The sequence below is a fragment of the Stylophora pistillata genome, chromosome 7 (assembly GCF_964205215.1).
Source record: "Stylophora pistillata chromosome 7, jaStyPist1.2, whole genome shotgun sequence".
Classification (NCBI taxonomy): domain Eukaryota; kingdom Metazoa; phylum Cnidaria; class Anthozoa; order Scleractinia; family Pocilloporidae; genus Stylophora; species Stylophora pistillata.
Window position 1 is genome coordinate 4,046,026 of NC_142525.1, and position 19,824 is coordinate 4,065,849.

At 37.3% G+C, this 19,824-nt stretch overlaps 1 protein-coding gene and 1 long non-coding RNA gene across 2 annotated transcripts; both read left to right on the forward strand.

The window, feature by feature from the left end:
• Positions 1-188: 188 nt before the first annotated feature.
• Positions 189-10,627, forward strand: LOC111339118 (uncharacterized). The gene is made up of 8 exons (XM_022945703.2): positions 189-365; positions 454-569; positions 798-861; positions 3,591-3,658; positions 5,217-5,322; positions 5,829-5,947; positions 6,884-7,020; positions 8,261-10,627. The coding sequence occupies exons 1-8, from the start codon at positions 302-304 to the stop codon at positions 8,367-8,369; spliced, it is 783 nt and encodes a 260-aa protein (XP_022801438.2). The 5' UTR covers positions 189-301; the 3' UTR covers positions 8,370-10,627.
• A 1,821-nt stretch (positions 10,628-12,448) lies between these two features.
• LOC148726261 (uncharacterized) lies at positions 12,449-14,827 on the forward strand. Its single transcript, XR_015990071.1, has 3 exons — positions 12,449-13,494; positions 14,365-14,466; positions 14,715-14,827. It is a non-coding gene; the product is annotated as an uncharacterized LOC148726261 (long non-coding RNA).
• The last annotated feature ends 4,997 nt before the right edge of the window (positions 14,828-19,824 follow it).

The following is a 19,824-nucleotide window of genomic DNA, read 5'->3' on the forward strand; positions in this document are numbered from 1 at the left end:
TTTTCATTCAGTCCTTTACCAACGAAATTTTTTTTTTTTTTTTTTTTTTTTTTTTTTTAATGAAGTCAGGATACTCCTTCCCGCCTGATGCCACCAAGCAAATCTAAAAATGGGACTCCTTTTAAACAAATTGGTCAGCGGCACATCGAAATAATGAGAATATAATACGTGGGATGATTTGTGAATCATACACAACAGATCTATCAGGGCAGCTGTCATGGCGTCCTCTGAAGGAAGATGCTATGCAGATTTTATGTGCAGATAATCCAACATCGCAAAGACTTGAAATCGAAAACTGAATATGGAACGAGCCATACTTCTAGGGCCGTTATGTGTACCTCTCGCCTACGACCCTTCATTCAAAGGTTGGTGCATTTTGGCCTTCCTCTCCTTCCCTACCCTGTGAATATTAACCAAACATGTCAATGCACCTGTTTTACCTATATCCTGCAGTGGAGGTCCGACTTCATGAGCCACTCTGGAAAGTTCAGTTTTCTCCAGACGATGTTGCTATTGAAGTTCTGACCTTGTGTTCCCAACTGGAGCCACTTTGCAAGAAGGAGTACGCTGTAAGAAACATTTTAATTTCCACCGCTTTCATTTAGTTTATTTTATTTCTCTTTTCTTTTGCTTTTCTTAAGTTGAGTGGCCAACAGTACACAATTTAGTTCTTAGTCACTCGCACTGATCACTATTGATACGTAACTCGATTTTCCTCGATGTATTGACTTCCCAAGTTTCAAGAATGTTAATAGGCACGTAACATTTTTTGGGATAAATCTTTTTCTCGATTCCAGACAACGATGGGAAAGATCGATGCAAGTCATAAAGTGGAATATCAAAACAAATTTGAACCAAAAGGTACATGTGCAAGCTGCAAGTTTTTAATTGCTAAGTAACCTATTCGTCAACTGTGGTATTTTATAGGAGTGTTAGTAGAAAGGCTTTGTGTGTGGACATTGATTTTCATACTAATTTTTCAAAGTTTGAAAAAATTTTGGGTAACAAAAGTTCAATCTTGAAATGGAAGGAAGATAAAAGAAGATGTTATTCGGGGATTGACACAGGTGAGAAAATCTCAGAGTGCTCTCCATGGGAGTCCAAACCGCGATCTTCCCATCAGGATATTGGATGCTCTACTACTATACCATGCCAGATATATTTTTCACGCAACCCCAGCCTAAAAAAAGTTACGCGTCACTAAGTCTGATGAATGAGTCAAGTTCAGTCAATCGTTTGAGTATCTTTAACAGTCTGATGAATGAGTCAAGCCCAGTCTACCCTCTGTTGTGACGGCTGTGACAGCATCACACGCTTAAAAGAAAGAAATCGTACAGAATATATCGGGCATCAGATGTCTACCACTGAACTGGGTTGTACAAAGCTGGGTTAACCCTTGCACTCCTGAGATCTCAATAGCAATTCTCCTTACCGTCTGCAATACAATTCTTATGGTATTAGTGTGGAGAATTTGGTATTGGATCAACTAATTGTCCCCTAATTGATATTTTCTTTATTCTCATCACTTGTCTGCTTGATATTGTATTGATATTGTAAGGAGAAATTCTGTCTTGGTCACTCATCAGAGTTAAAGGGTTAAGATGAGCCAGGATTAATGTGACATTTGATTTCAGGTTTGATAGCCTTTAAAGATAATTTATTATTATTATTATTTTTACGTATGATGCATGATCCTCGCAGTAGATAGCGCTATTTATGCAATAGCGAAAATCAGACCTGAAAAAAATCAGGCCTGTACGGGACTCGAACCATTGACCTCTGCGATACTAGTGCAGCGCTCTACCAATTGAGCTAACAAGCCAACTGGGAGCAGGCCGTTAAGTTGATTCGTAATAAACCCGTGAAAGTGGTAAATGAGATACAATGAATATATGAAGTTCATATATTTTGAACTGCGGTATTAGATACGTATGATGCACGATCCTCGCAGTAGATAGTGCTATTTATGCAAAAGCGAAAATCAGACCTGAAAAACTCAGGCCTGTACGGGACTCGAACCACTGACTTCTGCGATACTAGTGCAGCACTCTACCAATTGAGCTAACAAGCCAACTGGGAGCAGGCCGTTAAGTTGATTCGTAATAAACCCGTGAAAGTGATAAATGAGATACAATGAATATATGAAGTTCATATATTTTGAACTGCGGTATTAGATACGTATGATGCACGATCCTCGCAGTAGATAGTGCTATTTATGCAAAAGCGAAAATCAGACCTGAAAAACTCAGGCCTGTATGGGACTCGAACCACTGACTTCTGCGATACTAGTGCAGCACTCTACCAATTGAGCTAACAAGCCAACTGGGAGCAGGCCGTTAAGTTGATTCGTAATAAACCCGTGAAAGTGATAAATGAGATACAATGAATATATGAAGTTCATATATTTTGAACTGCGGTATTAGATACGTATGATGCACGATCCTCGCAGTAGATAGCGCTATTTATGCAATAGCGAAAATCAGACCTGAAAAAAATCAGGCCTGTACGGGACTCGAACCACTGACCTCTACGATACTAGTGCAGCGCTCTACCAATTGAGCTCATTTATCACTTTCATGGGTTTATTATGAATCAACTTAACGGCCTGCTCCCAGTTGGCTTGTTAGCTCAATTGGTAGAGCGCTGCACTAGTATCGCAGAGGTCAGGGGTTCGAGTCCCGTACAGGCCTGATTTTTTTCAGGTCTGATTTTCGCTATTGCATAAATAGCGCTATCTACTGCGAGGATCGTGCATCATACGTATCTAATACCGCAGTTCAAAATATATGAACTTCATACATTCACTGTATCTCATTATTCTTTTTGTCCACAATTTGATGACTGGATGCTTTACCAAGACAGGGGTTTCATTAAGGGCCGGGCAGCGGGCAAATTGACCAGTCGCGAGGACGGTTTTGCCCACCTGGTTTGACAATTTGGAGAAAAGTTTATCTTATAATGAAGTTCAGTTCAAAAAGGTTTTGCCCGCCTATGAAAACCAGTTACCCTCCTGCTGAAAACATTCATGAAACCACTGCAAGAATAGAGAAAATTGTCTGGAAAAGGCATTTGAAGAGTGGAATAAGGAATTTACTTGAATTAAAATTTAACCCTGGGTTAACACTAATCAGCCTTCGAACAACTGGGTCCCAAGCCATAGGAGACTTGTGACAGGCTAGGTTGTTTACACTAGGTCCATGATGACAAACTTCCTACGTACTGCCAGGATACATATGATGTGTAGAGTTTCATAACATATCCTACTTTTACAAAAGTTGCCTACTAGAAGTTTTACTCAAAAGGTACCTTATCTAAAAGTTTTAATCAAAAGTGACCTTGGCTAAAAGTTTACTCAAAAGTTACCCTGGTCAAAAGTTTTAATCAAAAGTGACCTTGTCTAAAAGTTTTACTCAAAGTGATCTGTAGAATTTTGATTTTTATCCAAATCCTAAGTAACCATTCTACAGCACAAACCCTTGATGTTAAATTTTTTATAGCAGACACAAATTATTTGTTAAGAAGGAAAGTTTTCATTCATTTAGGCATAACTGTGGTGAAAGTTTTAATTTTTATGGAATTTGATGTTTCAGCACAAGTACTCTTTGAGAAAATGCGAGAAATTATCCAATTTCTTCCAGATCCTAGACCATCATTAAAAGTAAGTGAAATATTATGGATGATAAATAGCAATTTGCCAAGGAACGATTATAACTGATAGAAATATTTTCTTCTCAATTTTTATAGGGACTTTTTCATTCAAGCAGTTTGCCTTAGAGATTTTTTAATTGCATAATATTATGTGCAGTATAGTGTACATGCCTATGATCATTGTTTCAGATATGTACTTGCTTGACCACTAGCATACAAAAGCATAAATACCACATTTCCTCTAATAGGTTAGTGCAGCAATAGGACTAAAATCATTCTATATAAAGTGTTACGTGCACGAATGACCAACAAATGTCCGCTAACAAAGCATATATGAAAGTAGACTCCCGAGTATGATATAATTTATGGCACGCAACAAAAATGTAACAACAAGCAGTTACCCATTTTAACTATTATTTAATTAGTTTTACATTGTCTAATTGACTTAGGTTAAAGATTAAGTTAAGCAGTTCATAAAGCAGGCTTACAATCCTTCATGCCGTGTAAGTTTTCGTCGTCTTGATCAACTTCCAATTCCAACATCCGCCAACTGAAGACCACAGCGCTTGGCTTTCTTGATTTATCGCATTCTTTCCTTGTACACAAACTCTTCCGGAGGACTCCATAGTAAACTCTGTATTCTCTATCTTCTTCTTCTCTTGACTATTGTCTTTTTCATCTCTTTCTTCTCTCCGGATATCGCAAGGTCAAAAGGTCATAGCCTCGTCATATCATAGCTTCCAATAGTTCAGTCAGCAAGCCACGAGGGTAAGCCCTAAGGCAAATCTCCTATGTACTTCTCACAAGCCAGCTTTTATACCTTTACTTTAGTTATCTAGAACGTTCTATTACTATTTATAGCGTATTACAAGTTGTACTATTTTTGGAAACTGCTGAGTCACACGAAAGAAGTTTCTGGAACATTACAGATTATAGATAATTCTAAAAAAGTCTGGGATTGCATGACAGATTCAGTAAAAATAATTCGATCCTCGTAACAAAAGGAACTCTGCAAGCATGTGCAGATGGAAATGACTAGAATGGAAAAAAATTTTTTTTTCTCCTGCAGTGACTTCATTGTAGTTGAAGCTTAAAAAGTGATAAATGAAATGGCAGTAGAAAAAGCTTTCTCTTAATGTATCCCTACTATTCAAGAAAGTAAGGCATGAGTAGGGGGAGGGGGTGTTTATTTGAGGGGGGTCCTTGTTTGAAACTATGGTCTAGGGGGTGGGCATTAATATGGGGAGGATGGTAATAAGAGCCTGGGCATTTATCTGAGGGGGGGGGGTTGCTGGATTGAAACTATTGCCTAGGGGGAGGCATTTATTCAGGGAGGTTGCTTATTAGAGTATGGGCATTTATTCGAGGAAACATCGTGTGTGTCTTTTTTATTTAATGTAGTTGTATGCCTTATCTTGTTTAAAAGCTAATAGAGAGGGGTTCTTGTCTTAGGATTTGATTGGTTTTGGAAAGAGATGTCTCCTATTATGAAATGGCAATTGCACCCCTTTCCCCATTCTCTCACATTGTTTGAGATCTTGATTAATAGAAAATGTACTTTTCTTTAGGATTATTTGCGGCAGACTGGATTGTCTCTACTGTTTCCAAAAGTCACTTCATATTTAAAAAATCCTGAGAGGCCAGCATTTCAAACCCAGAAATCTTCCATGGATGGTAAGTTTTTCTCCTTGTGTATCAATAGTCCAGTACTTGATACTGCTGTCAGCTAAAATAGTCAAACAGAACACATGGTCATCTGTTTCTCTGGGGCTAAAACCAAAACAAAAAGAAGAAGAACAGAAAAGAATATGCTAGGGAATTTGTGTATTGTGGCAGCCAGTTAATAGCCTGCAGATCAGGTGAAATTTGGGAAAGTGTTTGTGCTTAGTATTTTCTTTGTGAAAAATTGCGGCCATCTTTGATTTTAATGGCAGCAGAAGGCTGGGGAGAGAAAGACATTTGTACTAAGGGGGTGAGTGATGGTCAAAAATAAGGAGGGGGCTGGGGTGGGAGAGTGAATATTACTCCTTGCCCTTCCCCCACCCCCTACCCCACAGTCCACTCTGACTCTTAATCAAACATGGCATCGATAAACAATCATAAGCTTATAACATTGACTCGTCCTGATAAGACGCCTGTATTGCAGGCTAATTACCATTTAATTGTGGTTATTGTTTCAGGATATTTTCCACACCTGGGGATGTTGAACCAGCTTATAACACTGAGCCATCAGCTCAACAGTGATGCATTCAACCTCACAAACCACAAATACATGGCACATCAGACTGCACTGCTATATGTAAGATACTGCTCAATATTAAAACATTACACAATTTATCTTGGTTTATTTTTCATGTCATTTGGCAAGGAAGATTCCATTTGCCAAATTGTAGGATATCTTTTTGCAAATTAAATAGCTACTGGTACCAGTTTTTGCCTTCTTGAGTACTTTCTATGGTTATAATTATGAATAAGTTTTGGCTTTTCATTGTGGTGAAATACAGTGTCAACAAATTATCATCGAATAAGAAAGATGGTTAATTTTGAGCCAAGCAATGAAACAAAGAAAGATTTTTTTTCGGTCTTGTCACAAGTGCGGGTGTAAGGAAAAATTTTAAGTCCCACGAGGAAGAAAACCTTTAATGTTTCACCATTGGGTCTCCCAAGATCTGATTAAAAATTCTCGTTTGTGTCTAACTACAATTTTTATGATGTTGGTTTGGAGAATTTGGTACCAAATCAACTAATAATTCCCTAATTGATATTTTTCTTTACTCTCATTACTTGTCTGCCTGTTACTGTATTAATATTCTAAGGAGAAATTCTGTCTTGGTCACTCATGGAAGGGAAAGTGTCAAGGCAATTTCCAGGTTTGCTTATGCCACTGGTCCTGCGTACAACATTGTAACAGCTTAGCTCACCATACAGAGTTTCTGTTGCTCAGTTTAACTTACTTTGTGATCCTCTGGTTAATATTTGACAGCTTCATTAATTAGGCTCATTGAGAACTTAACGATTTTGTGGGTTGTTCCCTTAGCAGTATAATGCAATTTACTCTCATCAAGGCTTTTTCTGAATTTTCTGAATAATATAGATATCCATGCCCTTGGAATTTTTTTTTGCAACCAATTAGGCTTGATTAGTGCTAATATTTTTGACTATAGTACAGTGCTGAGAGCATGTTAATTCTAAATGTTCCTGATCATATCTTTTTTTTTATTTTGTTACGGAACAGCAATCTGTTAATCAGGCTGGCACTCCAATGATGGAATACAAAAAAAATATCGAGTCTAATTTCAAAAGTTTAAAAGCTGGCCTGGTACCGAAAGACAAAGATTCCATTCCTAGGCTACCCCACGAACAAAAAGAATGGTAAGAAATGCATTTTCCAAAATGTCAAGTTTGTCCATGGATCCAGATCAAGTAAACTCCCAAGGAATATCATTAAATGATTACATTTTTGCATGTGGTATTTTTCATTGGTGCCAGAATAAAATATCACCATCTGTACTTTCGTGAATTTGTAAAGGGCAAGGCAAATCAATGTTCTTACAGGCTTGATGCAGAAATTGTCAGCCCTCTTCACCACCACCAACAACAACAACAAAAACAACAACTTTACGGCTGTGAATTGTCTCGGTCATCCAGTTGAGAATATGATAAAAAGAAATGAAACGTCGATCGTTCGTCTATAATTTTCCAGTATTTGAATTATTTTCTTTTTATAACAACAACCTTTTTTGCACCCTGAATTAAATTAAATTTACTTTACAAAAAAATAATAAAACAAATAAAATAAAGTGCATGGCTGCCAAAAGTAACCACCAGGCCAATAGAATTGAGCAGCCATCCTTTGGATTTTAAATACTGTAATGAGTAACGGTATCAGGTACTTAAGACTTCATAAAGTAACACATACAACAACACAGAAACACACACTCAGAAAAAAACTAGTTACCCTTCCATATTCTCCATACTGTTCTCTATACATTTCCGAAGGTGCTGACAAGGAGAATTTATTTAACAATCAAGAGTTTGTTCAGTGACTGATCATTTTCTTTATCCTCCTGACCTTAATCTGTGATTCAGGGGTGATATCGTAAGGAGAAATTAGATGAGATAGAATAAATATATGAAAATCATATATTTCTCATTTTATCACTTTCACGGGTTCATTACGAATCAACTTAACGGCCTGCTCTCAGTTGGCTTGTTAGCTCAATTGGTTAGAGCACTGCACTAGTATCGCAGAGGTCAGTGGTTCGAGTCCCGTACAGGCCTGATTTTTTTCAGGTCTGAATTTCGCTATTGCTTAAATAGCGCTATCTACTGCGAGGATCGTGCATCATACGTGAGAAATTAGATGCTGGTCATTCCTAGGGTTTAAAGGGTTGAAAAAGTGTGCAGCGAGGCAATCATCATCATCATCATCATCATCAGTCCTTTTCATGCCTCGTGGCACATAGGGCCCTCACAGAGCTTTTCCACTCCAGTCGATTGGTTGCTGCTGTCCGCACCTTCTCCCACGACCTCCAACCTCCAACCTCCAACAGTGAGGCAATAAGACTCCAGAACTCCATCAAATATTTTTATTGAATTTATTTCTTTGTAGGATTAACGATGTCACAGCTAACATTCTTGACGATGTGCAGTCCTTGCCCCCAGGCCTTACCCAGCCCATGATATCAGCCATGACGTTTGTAGAGCAACAGAGACAATAGATAAATAGTTTGTAATTTGGTGACCGTAGTTTAAATTTAACTTTTAATTTGGTCTTTTGGTGAAAAATTTTTTAAATAAGTACTCTGATTAGAGGCACCTCATTGATATACATGATAGCTTAAAGGTCTATACTTAAAATTGTTGTTAACTAACATCACTTTCGCATCAAATTAGCAATCATATAGCTATCTACTAAGTTCAAATTTTCAAACATACTTAATCCTCTCAAGGCTCAACACCAACAGTAGCCAATTAGCCACAGACCAGTAGAAATTCAGTTTTGGCTAGTGGTTTTTTATTTCCACTAGCCAGTTTGACTAGTAAACATACTGAAATTGTCGTAACATCTAAGATGTCACAAGCCACTTGGCTAGTAAGTTGAAAAGTAAGTGTTTGAGCCCTGCCTTTCTGCAGCCTTATTCCTCTCTGCACCAATGTGCACAGCAAGTTTTTCAAGCTGTTTCTTGTTTGGGGAAGTCCAGTACAGCTGGCATGAGATAGCCATTCCTCTTTGCAGGCCTTTTTGATTGCCTGCAGAGCAGACATCATTTGTGCAATTGAATGCTCAGTATCATGTTAGTGAAAAATGGCTGTCATCTTTGACTTTAATGGCAGAGGAAAGTTGGGGAGAGAAAGAAATTTTTACCAAGGGGGTGAGTGACAGTCAAAAATGAAGAGAGGGGCTGGGATGCCATTTGGAGAAACGATCAGGGTCACTCTTAAGGCTAGCCTCAAAAGTTTTTTTTTTTTTCAGTCTCTTTGCAGTATTCATAGTCTGATACCTTTTCTTCAGTGATTCATCAACTGCTGGAAGTTTAAGTAATCCCCTGTTTATTTTCGCATGGCCAGTTATGTCTCTCGGATATGATATTGGTGCTCTTACTTTTTGTGACATATTTTGTTGTTGTAAGCTTGATTACTTTCGTCAGTGTATAGTTAAAAGCATACTTTTTGAGTTGTCTCATTTATGATTTATGTTGGAACTTGAAAAAGTGCTTTCACAAAAATGGTTCATTGTTTGAATGGATCAAAGTCAGTGTCTGTTCAACTGTACACCTACCCCTTCTTTAACCATTAACAGTCAAACAATAATGGGTCAGAGTTAATGATGGGTTACTGGGGTGTGGGGGTAGGTGCACAATTTTTTAGACACTGATATTGATGCAGTTAAACAATTCTGCTGCATTCTTAATATATAATAACTGAGAGTCTTTATAAAGTAATGGTCATTAAAAAAAGAATTATCAAGTACAGAATGCAGTTTTGCAGTGATCATGGAATCTCCAGGTTTTTTTTTTGGCAATCATGAGGCCATGACAGATGATGATCTGCCATCACAAACTCATGTAAAACTAAGGTAGAACCTTGTGTTGCATGTTGGGGTACAAAATTTCTTATAGATTTGTTAGGTTTTGATTAACAACCCCTAGGGGTAATTAACAACCCCTGGGGTAATTAACAACCCTTGGGGTAATTAACCCTTTACCCCCTTAACATCAGCATCCATGTTTTCCATTCTCTTCTCCATACACTTCCTTTGGTGCTGGTAAGGAGAATTTGATGAACCGACAAAGCTTTTTATGTTGGTGATCATTTCCTTTATTCTTATAATCGTAATGATTGATTCAGTAATTTTACTGTAAGGAGAAATTAGGTTCTGATCACTCTCAGGGTCTGAAGGGCTAGTTGGGTAAAGTTATGCTACCTGAAGGTTTTCAAACTCAACCATTTAGTGATGTAAGAACTAAACAACCTCGTTCCCAGGGCTTTTCCCTTAGCTGGGGGTGGGGTGGGGTGGGTGCCCCACCCTGTCCCCACCCCCAACTAAGGAAAAAAGCCCTGGGAATGAGGTTGAGAACCTAAGATATTTTAGGGGGGAAAATATAAAGAGATTTCTGCTAAAAGAAACCTTGTTAATGCTACACTGTGGGCCATCAGAGCAGGTGAATGTCTGTCATGTTTATCAAATGCTATCACACTTTAACAGCCAGCTCATATGCTTTGACAAAACTACTTAAAAAAGATATCTTCACCTAATTTCTTATACACATTATTAATATATTGAGTATGACGATAAGTTTTGTAGGCATCTATTCTTTTTTTCTCGAAGATGTGTGTACATTTAAGTGCAAGGTTGTAGAAGATTTAGTAGAAATGCACAGTCTTGAATCACTTCTAATTTATTTAATATTTAATGAGCATCAGGTAATTGCTTAGTTAGTAAATCTAAAGAAATCAATAAATGGTTGATACCAGATGGAGAAACTGTTTTGTTTTGTTTTGTTCTTTCTTATTAAAAAAATGGGGCTATAGCAAGGGACATTCAACAAGGTGGCCCTTCTTGTCCACTGATTCCAGGTTGAAGTGAAATTTAGAATTTTGTGTTTTTGTGGAGGGACGAGAACCAGAGAACCCCGGGAAAAACCCCTCGGTGCAAAGACGAGAATCAACAAGAAACTGTGCAATCACTAAAATTGGAGTGGTCTGAGAACGGTATTCTAACGGTGTGATGTTCTCTTCTTTTATTTGGAACCGAACGCTACTCAAACAAGATGCATTTTAGTTTGAGTCTGTTACCGTTATCGACGGTAAACACCGGTCATTCGTAAAATTCAATGAGAAAAAAAATTATATTTTTAATCGACGATTGTCTTACTGTTGCCGTCCTTACTACTTAGGTCCTCATTTAGTGCACGGGTCATTTTGCTCAAATCGTAAAAAAAGAAAAAGAAAAATGCCGGTCTTTTTTTGCGTTTTTAACCTGAATACGTTCTTTACATGTTCTTGGAAATTTGTCCTATAGTATTTCAAGTGATCAATTCGGACGTGAGTGAATTGTCCTGTTAGACCACAGCTCTACATTTCTTTTACCTTTATTTATACTTCTCAAACATAAAAAAATTGGGCAAATAAAAGACGTGCGTAGTTGACTCTCAGCCTAGGTATGTTTTTTACTGCCGTATTTACTTGCCTACAAGCCGATCCCGGCTATACGCCGAGACCATTAATTTTTGGCTTTCAGAAGCTCTTGGATTGTAATGAAAAAGAAACCATAAACATTCGGCTAGAAGCCGAGACCAAAACCTATGTGAGAACGTCCAGCTTCAGCCCCAAAATTCTACTTGCTTATTTATAAAAGAAAAAAAAGTAATTCATTGTCAGCGTTATCCAGTTTTGGGATAGTAGTCCTTAAGTTGATATCGTTGACTTCATGAAACATTTTCCGTTGATCTCACAAGTAACTTGTTTTCAAAGAATAGGGCCTTTGTTTTTACAACGAATTTGATGAGTATGTCTTATTTTACGGGAAAAATTATGTGAACAGTAACTGATGTGGGTGGGTAACGTAGAAGCAGAAAGATCTTTACCACTTGAGTATCATGGAAAAGAAGCAAAGTATTTCTGAAAGCCAAAATCTCTTGCTTCTTATTAAATCTTTCAACCAAGATCTCTATGTCGGGAAATTCAGTTTTTTAAATTTTTGACAAATAGAACCAGACGCCTTCCTTTTCAATTTTTTTTTTTTCACTTTTGTGATTCAACGTTTAAATTCATGGGTAATTTTTTTAAAGAAAAGGTGTATAAAAAATTAGAAAATCAACAGCTGACATGCTTTCATCGTAGCTGGTTTTTTTTTTTTTTTGACATGACCGTTTTCCTTTCTCTAAGCCGTTTCGTTGATGTCTGGCTGTCACCTTTCTTTAGGAGAAAAGTTTTCGTTTATTTCAGGAACTGTTATAACAAGCAGGTTACTGTCTTACAGTTTCATTAATATTCAATATCTGAGCAAATTTCTGTTTTGAAAGATAGAAAAACGATACGAGTAAACGATTCTTAAAGAGACGTAAATCACTTAGAGTCGATTTCAAATTTTAAAGCTTTCTGCCGATCCTCTCTGATTGTTACTAATATTGATCCGCGATGCGCATTGGTCGAACTAGAACAATAGACGCCATAAACCAAAATGGCGGTCGAAGTAGACCTGACAAAGGAGAGTTACTTACTCTGCCTAACAAACTTGAGCTAAGGTGAATTTTTCTCAAAGTTTTCTCACCAAAAGGTTTAACTTCCAGCCTTAAAAATATTTCAAAAACTACCTGTGGAAATTCTACCTATGAATAATGCGGCCTTTGAAATCGTCGAGCGGTACACAAAATTTACGACTTAGATTCTCCTAATTTGGAGACGATTATTAAGAATTGTTTCGACCTATCTACTGGAGAGTATTTACTTAAATCGCTTACGATTAGATATAGAAAATAACCGTTTAACTACACAAGATTTTCGATGTATACCGTGGCAAGATCTTCTATGATATTGTGGTAACTTGTTAAGGACTCAGGTTGACAACTTGACCTCGTGGCTCTTCGCAAGTTAATCATTGGTCATTTTAAAATGTATACACTTTTTCTCCGATGCCAGATTTTCACAGTATCCACTTTAGTTCTCGTCTCTTAATCTCATAACGTTAATTACTCTGCTTTCTACACTCTCAACTCAGTAACAGTGTTAGAACGAATACGTACAAAAGTGTGACTTATAAAACATTGTGACCGGTTGTACGGTCACAAACTACAACAAATTTAATCATTGTTCACATCATTTAAATACCTTTAACAACATTGATATTCATAGTTAACATACAATCATGCCGATATTCTCGGATAGGGACGAATAAATGGAGGTCCCGTGTCTTGCAGGGTTAGGGGCAGGAGACGTTAATTTCCCACGCACGAGATTACTGTGTAATGGATGTCCTCCCCTGGGGTGGGATGGGTGGGTAACAGGACCCCCGTTGATACCAGTGTTTACTACACTGAAGGGGCTATCCTGTATAAATATAGATATATAGATAGATATGGTTCTGTCCTGGTGTACCGGTTCACAAGGGAATTACCATTGTTCTTTCTTTGTTTAGGAGTTATCGGTTAGCTATTGTGTATTGTTTGGTCTTTTGTATTGGCTCTTGTGAACCGGTACACGAGGACAGAACCATAGATATATTCCTATGATGGAGCATACTTAAAGATACGACACTTTACACTGAGAACGAGGCAGGGAATCGCAAGCAGGCAGAATCGCAGGGAAGGTGTAAATATCTGCATATCATTTTCTACCTCAGAGGTATGATCCTGATAATCTTTCAGCCCTCATTAGAGATCTTTGACTTTTGAGTTTTTACCAAAGTTCTAGTGTTGTTGTATTCAATTTTGAGTTTCTTTTACAAATCAGGGACCAAGAAAATATCAGCTTTAGCCAATGAAAATTTAATTCAATTTTTAAATGATGCTTGTTACTCTATAAAGGTACTCTATAAAGAAATCGTGCTCATAACATTGGTATATAGCTAACTTTTCCCAATGCAGTGTGAGAGGTTTGCAAACTGCGGATGGCAGACCTCACTAATCTACCGAATGCTGCTTTAATCACGAAAGGAGAGCCAAACTGGTACTATCACGGAGTGTGAACTTAAGTAAACTGTAAACAAACTGGCGTGTGTGGGTCTGCAGATTGCCTGCAGGTTATTGTTAAAGCATTCAATCCAAAACATTTTTAGTTTAGGTGGCTCCTGGTAATGTATGTTCTTGAGCTTTGGAGTATGGTGATGTGAGCTCTCCCGAGGTTCTTGCCATTGCCATTCTATAGATAGTACTGAAGAAATGGTAGGGAAAGATAACAAAAATTGATCAGACAACATGATACTTGATCAGTCAGTTGAGAGAATCATAAAAAAGACTGCTGTCAACGGTAAAGACATTATTATCTCAACAACTTGTAAGAAGTTGACAGAAGAGTCAAGCATTGACTTCAAGTTGTCTCGACACATTTCTGCTGAAGCTGTTGAAATAATCAGTCACTTCTTCTGGAAACAACTCTTTTTGGCACCCACCTCTCTCACAAAGATGACCAACCTAAAACCAACTGTCAATTCTGGGTTCAAACCATTTATAGTTAAATGATAATGATAGCTAGATGGTGGTTTTCTCTTATCAGATACAAGATCAGAGCCATTTACTTAGGAATACTCTAAACAAACCCACAGTTAAGAATTGCAGGGAAGGTGTAAATATCTACATATCATTTTCTTCCTCGAAGGTATGATGATGATAATCTTTCAGCCCTTATTAGAGATCTTTGACCTTTGAGTTTTTACCAAAGTTCTAGTGTTGTTGTATTCAATTTTGAGTTTCTTTTACAAATCAGGGGCCAAGAAAATATCAGCTTTAGCCAAAGAAAATTTAATTCAATTTTTAAATGATGCTTGGATAAAAAGGATATTGTTTCTGGGGATGATATCAGGCACATTAAATAAACTGTAGTTTCTTTTATTTGCTTCTTCTCAGGGATACAACCTCAGGTGTTTGTGGTTTACAGTGAAATCAATGTTTACTTCAACAAAGTTATACAAGTGAAGACATCTATATTATGAAAATAAAGCCCATTAAAAAAGCAAAAAGTGAGTACCTTGCAAGTACTGTTATTCTAAATAAATACTAACCCTGATTAGTAAATTGATTTGAAAGGTGTGTTGTGATTTGAATTACCAATAATTTGGACCCTAGAACTCCCATGAGTGATCAAGAAAGAATTTCTCCTTACAATAGCAATACAATTTCAAGCAGCGTACTGATGAGAATTAAGAAAATATCAATCAGCAAAGAGGATTTTTAGTTGATCCAATACCAAATTCTCCAAATTAACTTCATAAGAATTGTATAAAGTAGATAGTTAGGAGGATTGCAATGAGTGAAAAAGCTCTGTTTATTACCTTGGTGCTAAAATGAGTCAAACTTATGACAGAGTAGTTAGAAAATATTTGATAGTCTTTTTGTGTTTGTAACTTTCCTGCTTCGTGTGTGCTTTAGAAACTTGTGCTTTACAATTTGTTAGCATGAACATGACTGATCGCTCAATGAAAGCTAATTCTTTTGGAGCACATTTTCATTGAAGTGCCCATGAACATACAATATAATTTATATCTGTTTTGTTTGTGTTTATTTTGGAGAACACTTTAGTACTATATCTTGAGTGTTGCTCTGTGTTTTAAGACTGTTGGGAAAGTTTTTTCCAAAGTTGATTTTGGAAGCAGTGTTGTTTTAGTGGTAACAATTGTTATGGATGTTATTTGTCAACATGAAATATGGGTGAAGGTGTAGTCTGATCATCCGGGTGAGTGTAGTCCTGAGAAGGACTGTTGTCGGTGGTAGTGACTGACGTTTCGACAACCTGTGTGGAAGTCAGAGTCAAGTGACTCTGATGATGACTTCCGCACAGGTTGTCGAAACGTCAGTCACTACCACCGACAACAGTCCTTCTCAGGACTACACTCACCCGGACAATCAGACTACACCTTCACATGTTATCCCCGGGTTCAAACCATTTACTGCACGAAATATGGGCTTAGCACATTATTCAAGTAGTTGTCAAGAAATTACATTTATTTATCAAATCAGCCAATTCCTCTTTTTCCCTCCAAAACAATATAATGAATAGTATTTTTATTTGTTTATAAAGCCACTCAAAGTCAAGGAGGACAAAATTTTTGCTAATCCTGAAAAACTATTGGGACTTGTAATAAACAGATGTTTTGTTTTAAAATAGTCAGACCACTGATTAAGTTCTCTGAAAGTATTCAGTAAATACAGGGAGTAATTTTATACATTATATTACATTCAGACCAAAAATTATACTACTTTGGTCCAGCAGTAAGAGTTTACAAGCTGTGCAATGTCTTTACAAAGTTATTAAGTTTCTGACTAAGGACATCTATGGTAGCTGAAGTGTAAAATATCTAAGAAATTGGATGGAATAGGCAATATTCACATTGCTTGATTGACAGCTGTTTACTGCATCAAATGATCCTGAAATATGACAAAGGAAGGTGCAAAGCTCACCCTCCAATTTTCTCTCAATCTCTCAAGTTAATGAATTAATCATCTACTGAAATGTGATGTCCATCACATTAGGTGGTGACTGACAAAAATGTTATGTGTGTTGATGAAAGGGTGTTTGAATCAACTGTGATTTTGTCTGTGTATTTCATAATTTCAAAACAGGATATAATGAATTTTGGATCTATTCAAAGACTGATTATGTCAACAACACATTCTTCTCCTCAAACAGCTGCCAACCCGTATTTTCCTGGAACAAAAAAGTGAGGTTTAGCTTTTCAATGCAATAATAGAGCCAAAAAATTCTTGTTTCAGCTAAGGGCAGCCAAAATGGATTACTAGATAGCCTACATATATGCTCTATTGGAAAGTATAAGATAAAAGGAGATGAAATGGAAAGGGGAGAGGGACAGAAAAATAGATGCAACCGTGAGATTTCGGGAGAACATCTTGATGCGAATGCTGAACGAATTTTACCATTAAGACCAGGTTTCAAGCATGGATCGGTTAAACAAATCTGGAAAAGTTATGACAAAACTGTGGCATGTTTCTGTGAAAAGGGAATTGCAAAGTTCTATTTTAACAAGCGTCTACCAGATGAAATCGAAATGATACTCTTTGAAGCAACTTTGAACAACGCGCAAGAAACAATTGGTCGAGTCAATCTTGCGCACTGGTTAAAATGATAGACGTAGTTTATCTACTTATAAGAATGGATCGACAGTTCCTTGATGCGTCGGAATTATTTAGAATCAAATTATTAGCGTAACTCAGAAAAATCCACTTTCAGAGAGAGACGCGAATGGTGGAAGCCACGACTGATTTTCAAATGCCTTTTCCACATGTTTTCTACGAAATTTTGCGATGTCAAAGTAAGTGGTTTGTTTGTTTATATATGAAAACAAAATTCTCTGCGCATGCACGCGTTTTTTTCGTTTGTTTGTTTTTCTTTTTTGCTTAAATCAAGGACGCAAAAGGTCAAAGTCGACGGAGAATAAATAACCTGCGTGTGCTGCACGTGCATAGTTTGCATGCCGCGCTATATAAATTAACCAATAGGAGTATTCCGAAACGCCAATTACGATCACTATGGAAACTATTGATTACGCGTCCTGATTACTGCTTTTTAAAGCTGGAGTTCTGACCATTTACCACGTCGACGCAAGGCGTGTTGTATTTCTTTTTGATAATACCGCAACTCAAAAAAGAGTCAAACTTTTAAGACTGTTCTCCAAAGCATGGGATTATAAGAAGTTGAACCAAATGGGATTCTCAACGGATGTGAAACTTCAAAGGAGGGCGGATATAAGGTAACCGAAACTTAGATAACTTTCAGAGCTCATGCTACAATGAGAGCCCTTGTTGTCTTGCGCCTGTTTCATTAGGACTCTTGCGAGACAGATCGATAAGATCTTCATGGATTTAATTCCATCTCGCAGTTAACCTAATGCCAGGACTTTATTCCTTGTTTCCGGCCCTGCTTAAACCAGGATTAGCTTAGTCTTAGAGAGATGTAGGAATTATGGTGCTTTTAATCAGAAGACAACCGCTGATTGTTTACAACTTTTTTCCGAGGGGGTAATCTATGTGTGGAAGATTGTTTAACGGTGACGCTGTTTAACACTGATATTCTTTGGTAAATTCATAAATATTGGCTTCATTCGGAGTTTAGTTGACATTGCCGATTGTGAAACGCGTGTGAAATGATTTCCCAATGACTTCTCCTTTGTGCACGAGATACAAATATTTTAATGATCGGCGCATGGCAACTCTGGATGGAACGTTAAACTTTACATAAATTTCTTGCGCGCATAGTCTAAATTGCGAAGTACACGCGTGGCTGTTCACTTTTTCGCGCACGACCTTCTCTGTTGTCGCGCTATGAAAATTTCCGCGCAGGTTAATGTGAGGTCGACCGTTTGGACACTATTCACCACTTACTGACTCTACTCTCCAGTTCCAGTCCATCGTGGAATCCTCTTGCGTCTCCGTTGTTTCGCAGTTCTTATGTCAACCATATTGCGCTAAATATCTTCAGTGATTTTGGAATGTTTTGTTTTGGGTTTACTATTCAAAAGTTTTCGAAGCGCGCTCAAGTCATTGTTTGTGTAGCTTTTTATAGTAAAACTTGCGCTCATTTAACGATCAGATTTCACAGCAACTTGAACACAATGTTAATGTGTCGTTGATGAGACCAACTTAGATTATGCACTTAAGATTAAAGATTTGTAATACTCGTAAAACCTATTAAACGCAAATAAATGCATAAATAAACCAAATATTAGTATATTTGAAGATTTTCAACTTAAAGTCGGTTTCATTATATTGGATAAGACTTTCACAAATAAAATCGTTAATTTCCAATTCAATTAGTAGCATACAAAGTAATTAGGTTCTCACAACATTATAAAATCTTTTACTTCGACTTACACCTAACACGAGCTGCAACATGAATAGACTTAGAGTTGCGTATCACCGTAAGAAATCTGGGGTTTAGTTTTACTGATAAAAAAAGCGTTCAAATATGTCCTTGATGCCTCCAAGGTGTCGAGCTTGAAGACTTATTGATGAAGATATTTCGAATTTATTTTTGGTTGATCGCTTTTATATGAATAAGACTACACAGAAGTTCACCAGAAGTGAAATGTTTAATAGCGTAACAGCTCCTCAGTATATACAGACACGCACAATGCAAAATATTAATATTCCTCTGTCGTATACTTCTACTTGACTTTGTTGATCGGCTTATTTTGTACCCCTTTCAATCAAACTTTTGGTCAATTAACGGCCTGACTTACCATAGAATTCTCTAGGGCTCAGTGGTAGAGCATCTGTTGTTACCCGGAATCCAAAAGGTCTGTAATTCGATTCTTCGCGGAAACTCGGATTTTTTCTTTGTCGCTGGCTTGTGATAACACAAATAAATCTTTCTTTAATATTTTGATCTGCCTCTACGCCTTGATTTGTTAGATAATAAGAGATAAGTTTATATACACTCTCTTAAGATCTCTCTTGAAGAGCCATTTAGGTACATGACCCTTTCTTTCCTTTTCTTTTAATTTTGGGATCTATTAAAACTTAAAGTCCGTACAAGCCCATTCTTAGAATACGATATGCAATATTTTTCCACCGTTATGAGCTTACCTTTGTTGAAGGATCGCGTCGCAGCAAAATAGACCTTACGTTATCATGCACTAAATCACAAAATTTAAGGCGTATTCTGAAAAAATTAACGGCATTGTGCCAAGCGCATGACAAACAGTGAATATTTCCTTTGGAGGTACTTTTTGTGAGGATTCATTTGCTAATTACTTGCATCTCATACGTACTCGCGATGTCCGAAATGCTTCTTTACCACTTCCTGTTTTGCATTTACTGCGTTGGAATCTCCCAATTCTGTCGTAGTTAATAATTTTTTTTCCGTCTCTTTTGTGTGAGCTCCAGCCACTCTCGTTGCAGCTATTCAGTAACGCGATCAACTGAGCAGAAGCGCAGCTGGGTTTGTGGCGATCTTTTCGAGAAATGTTGGTTGTGTGATTCAGAATTTTATTTCGTCCCAGGG

Excerpts from the sequence above, each read along its gene's own strand:
- LOC111339118 (XM_022945703.2), top strand. The coding sequence starts at position 302 with ATGGAACGAGCCATACTTCTAGGGCCGTTATGTGTACCTCTCGCCTAC. Across the intron at positions 862-3,590 it reads AAACAAATTTGAACCAAAAG|CACAAGTACTCTTTGAGAAA; the intron begins GTACATGTGCAA and ends TTGATGTTTCAG. Across the intron at positions 7,021-8,260 it reads CCCCACGAACAAAAAGAATG|GATTAACGATGTCACAGCTA; the intron begins GTAAGAAATGCA and ends ATTTCTTTGTAG.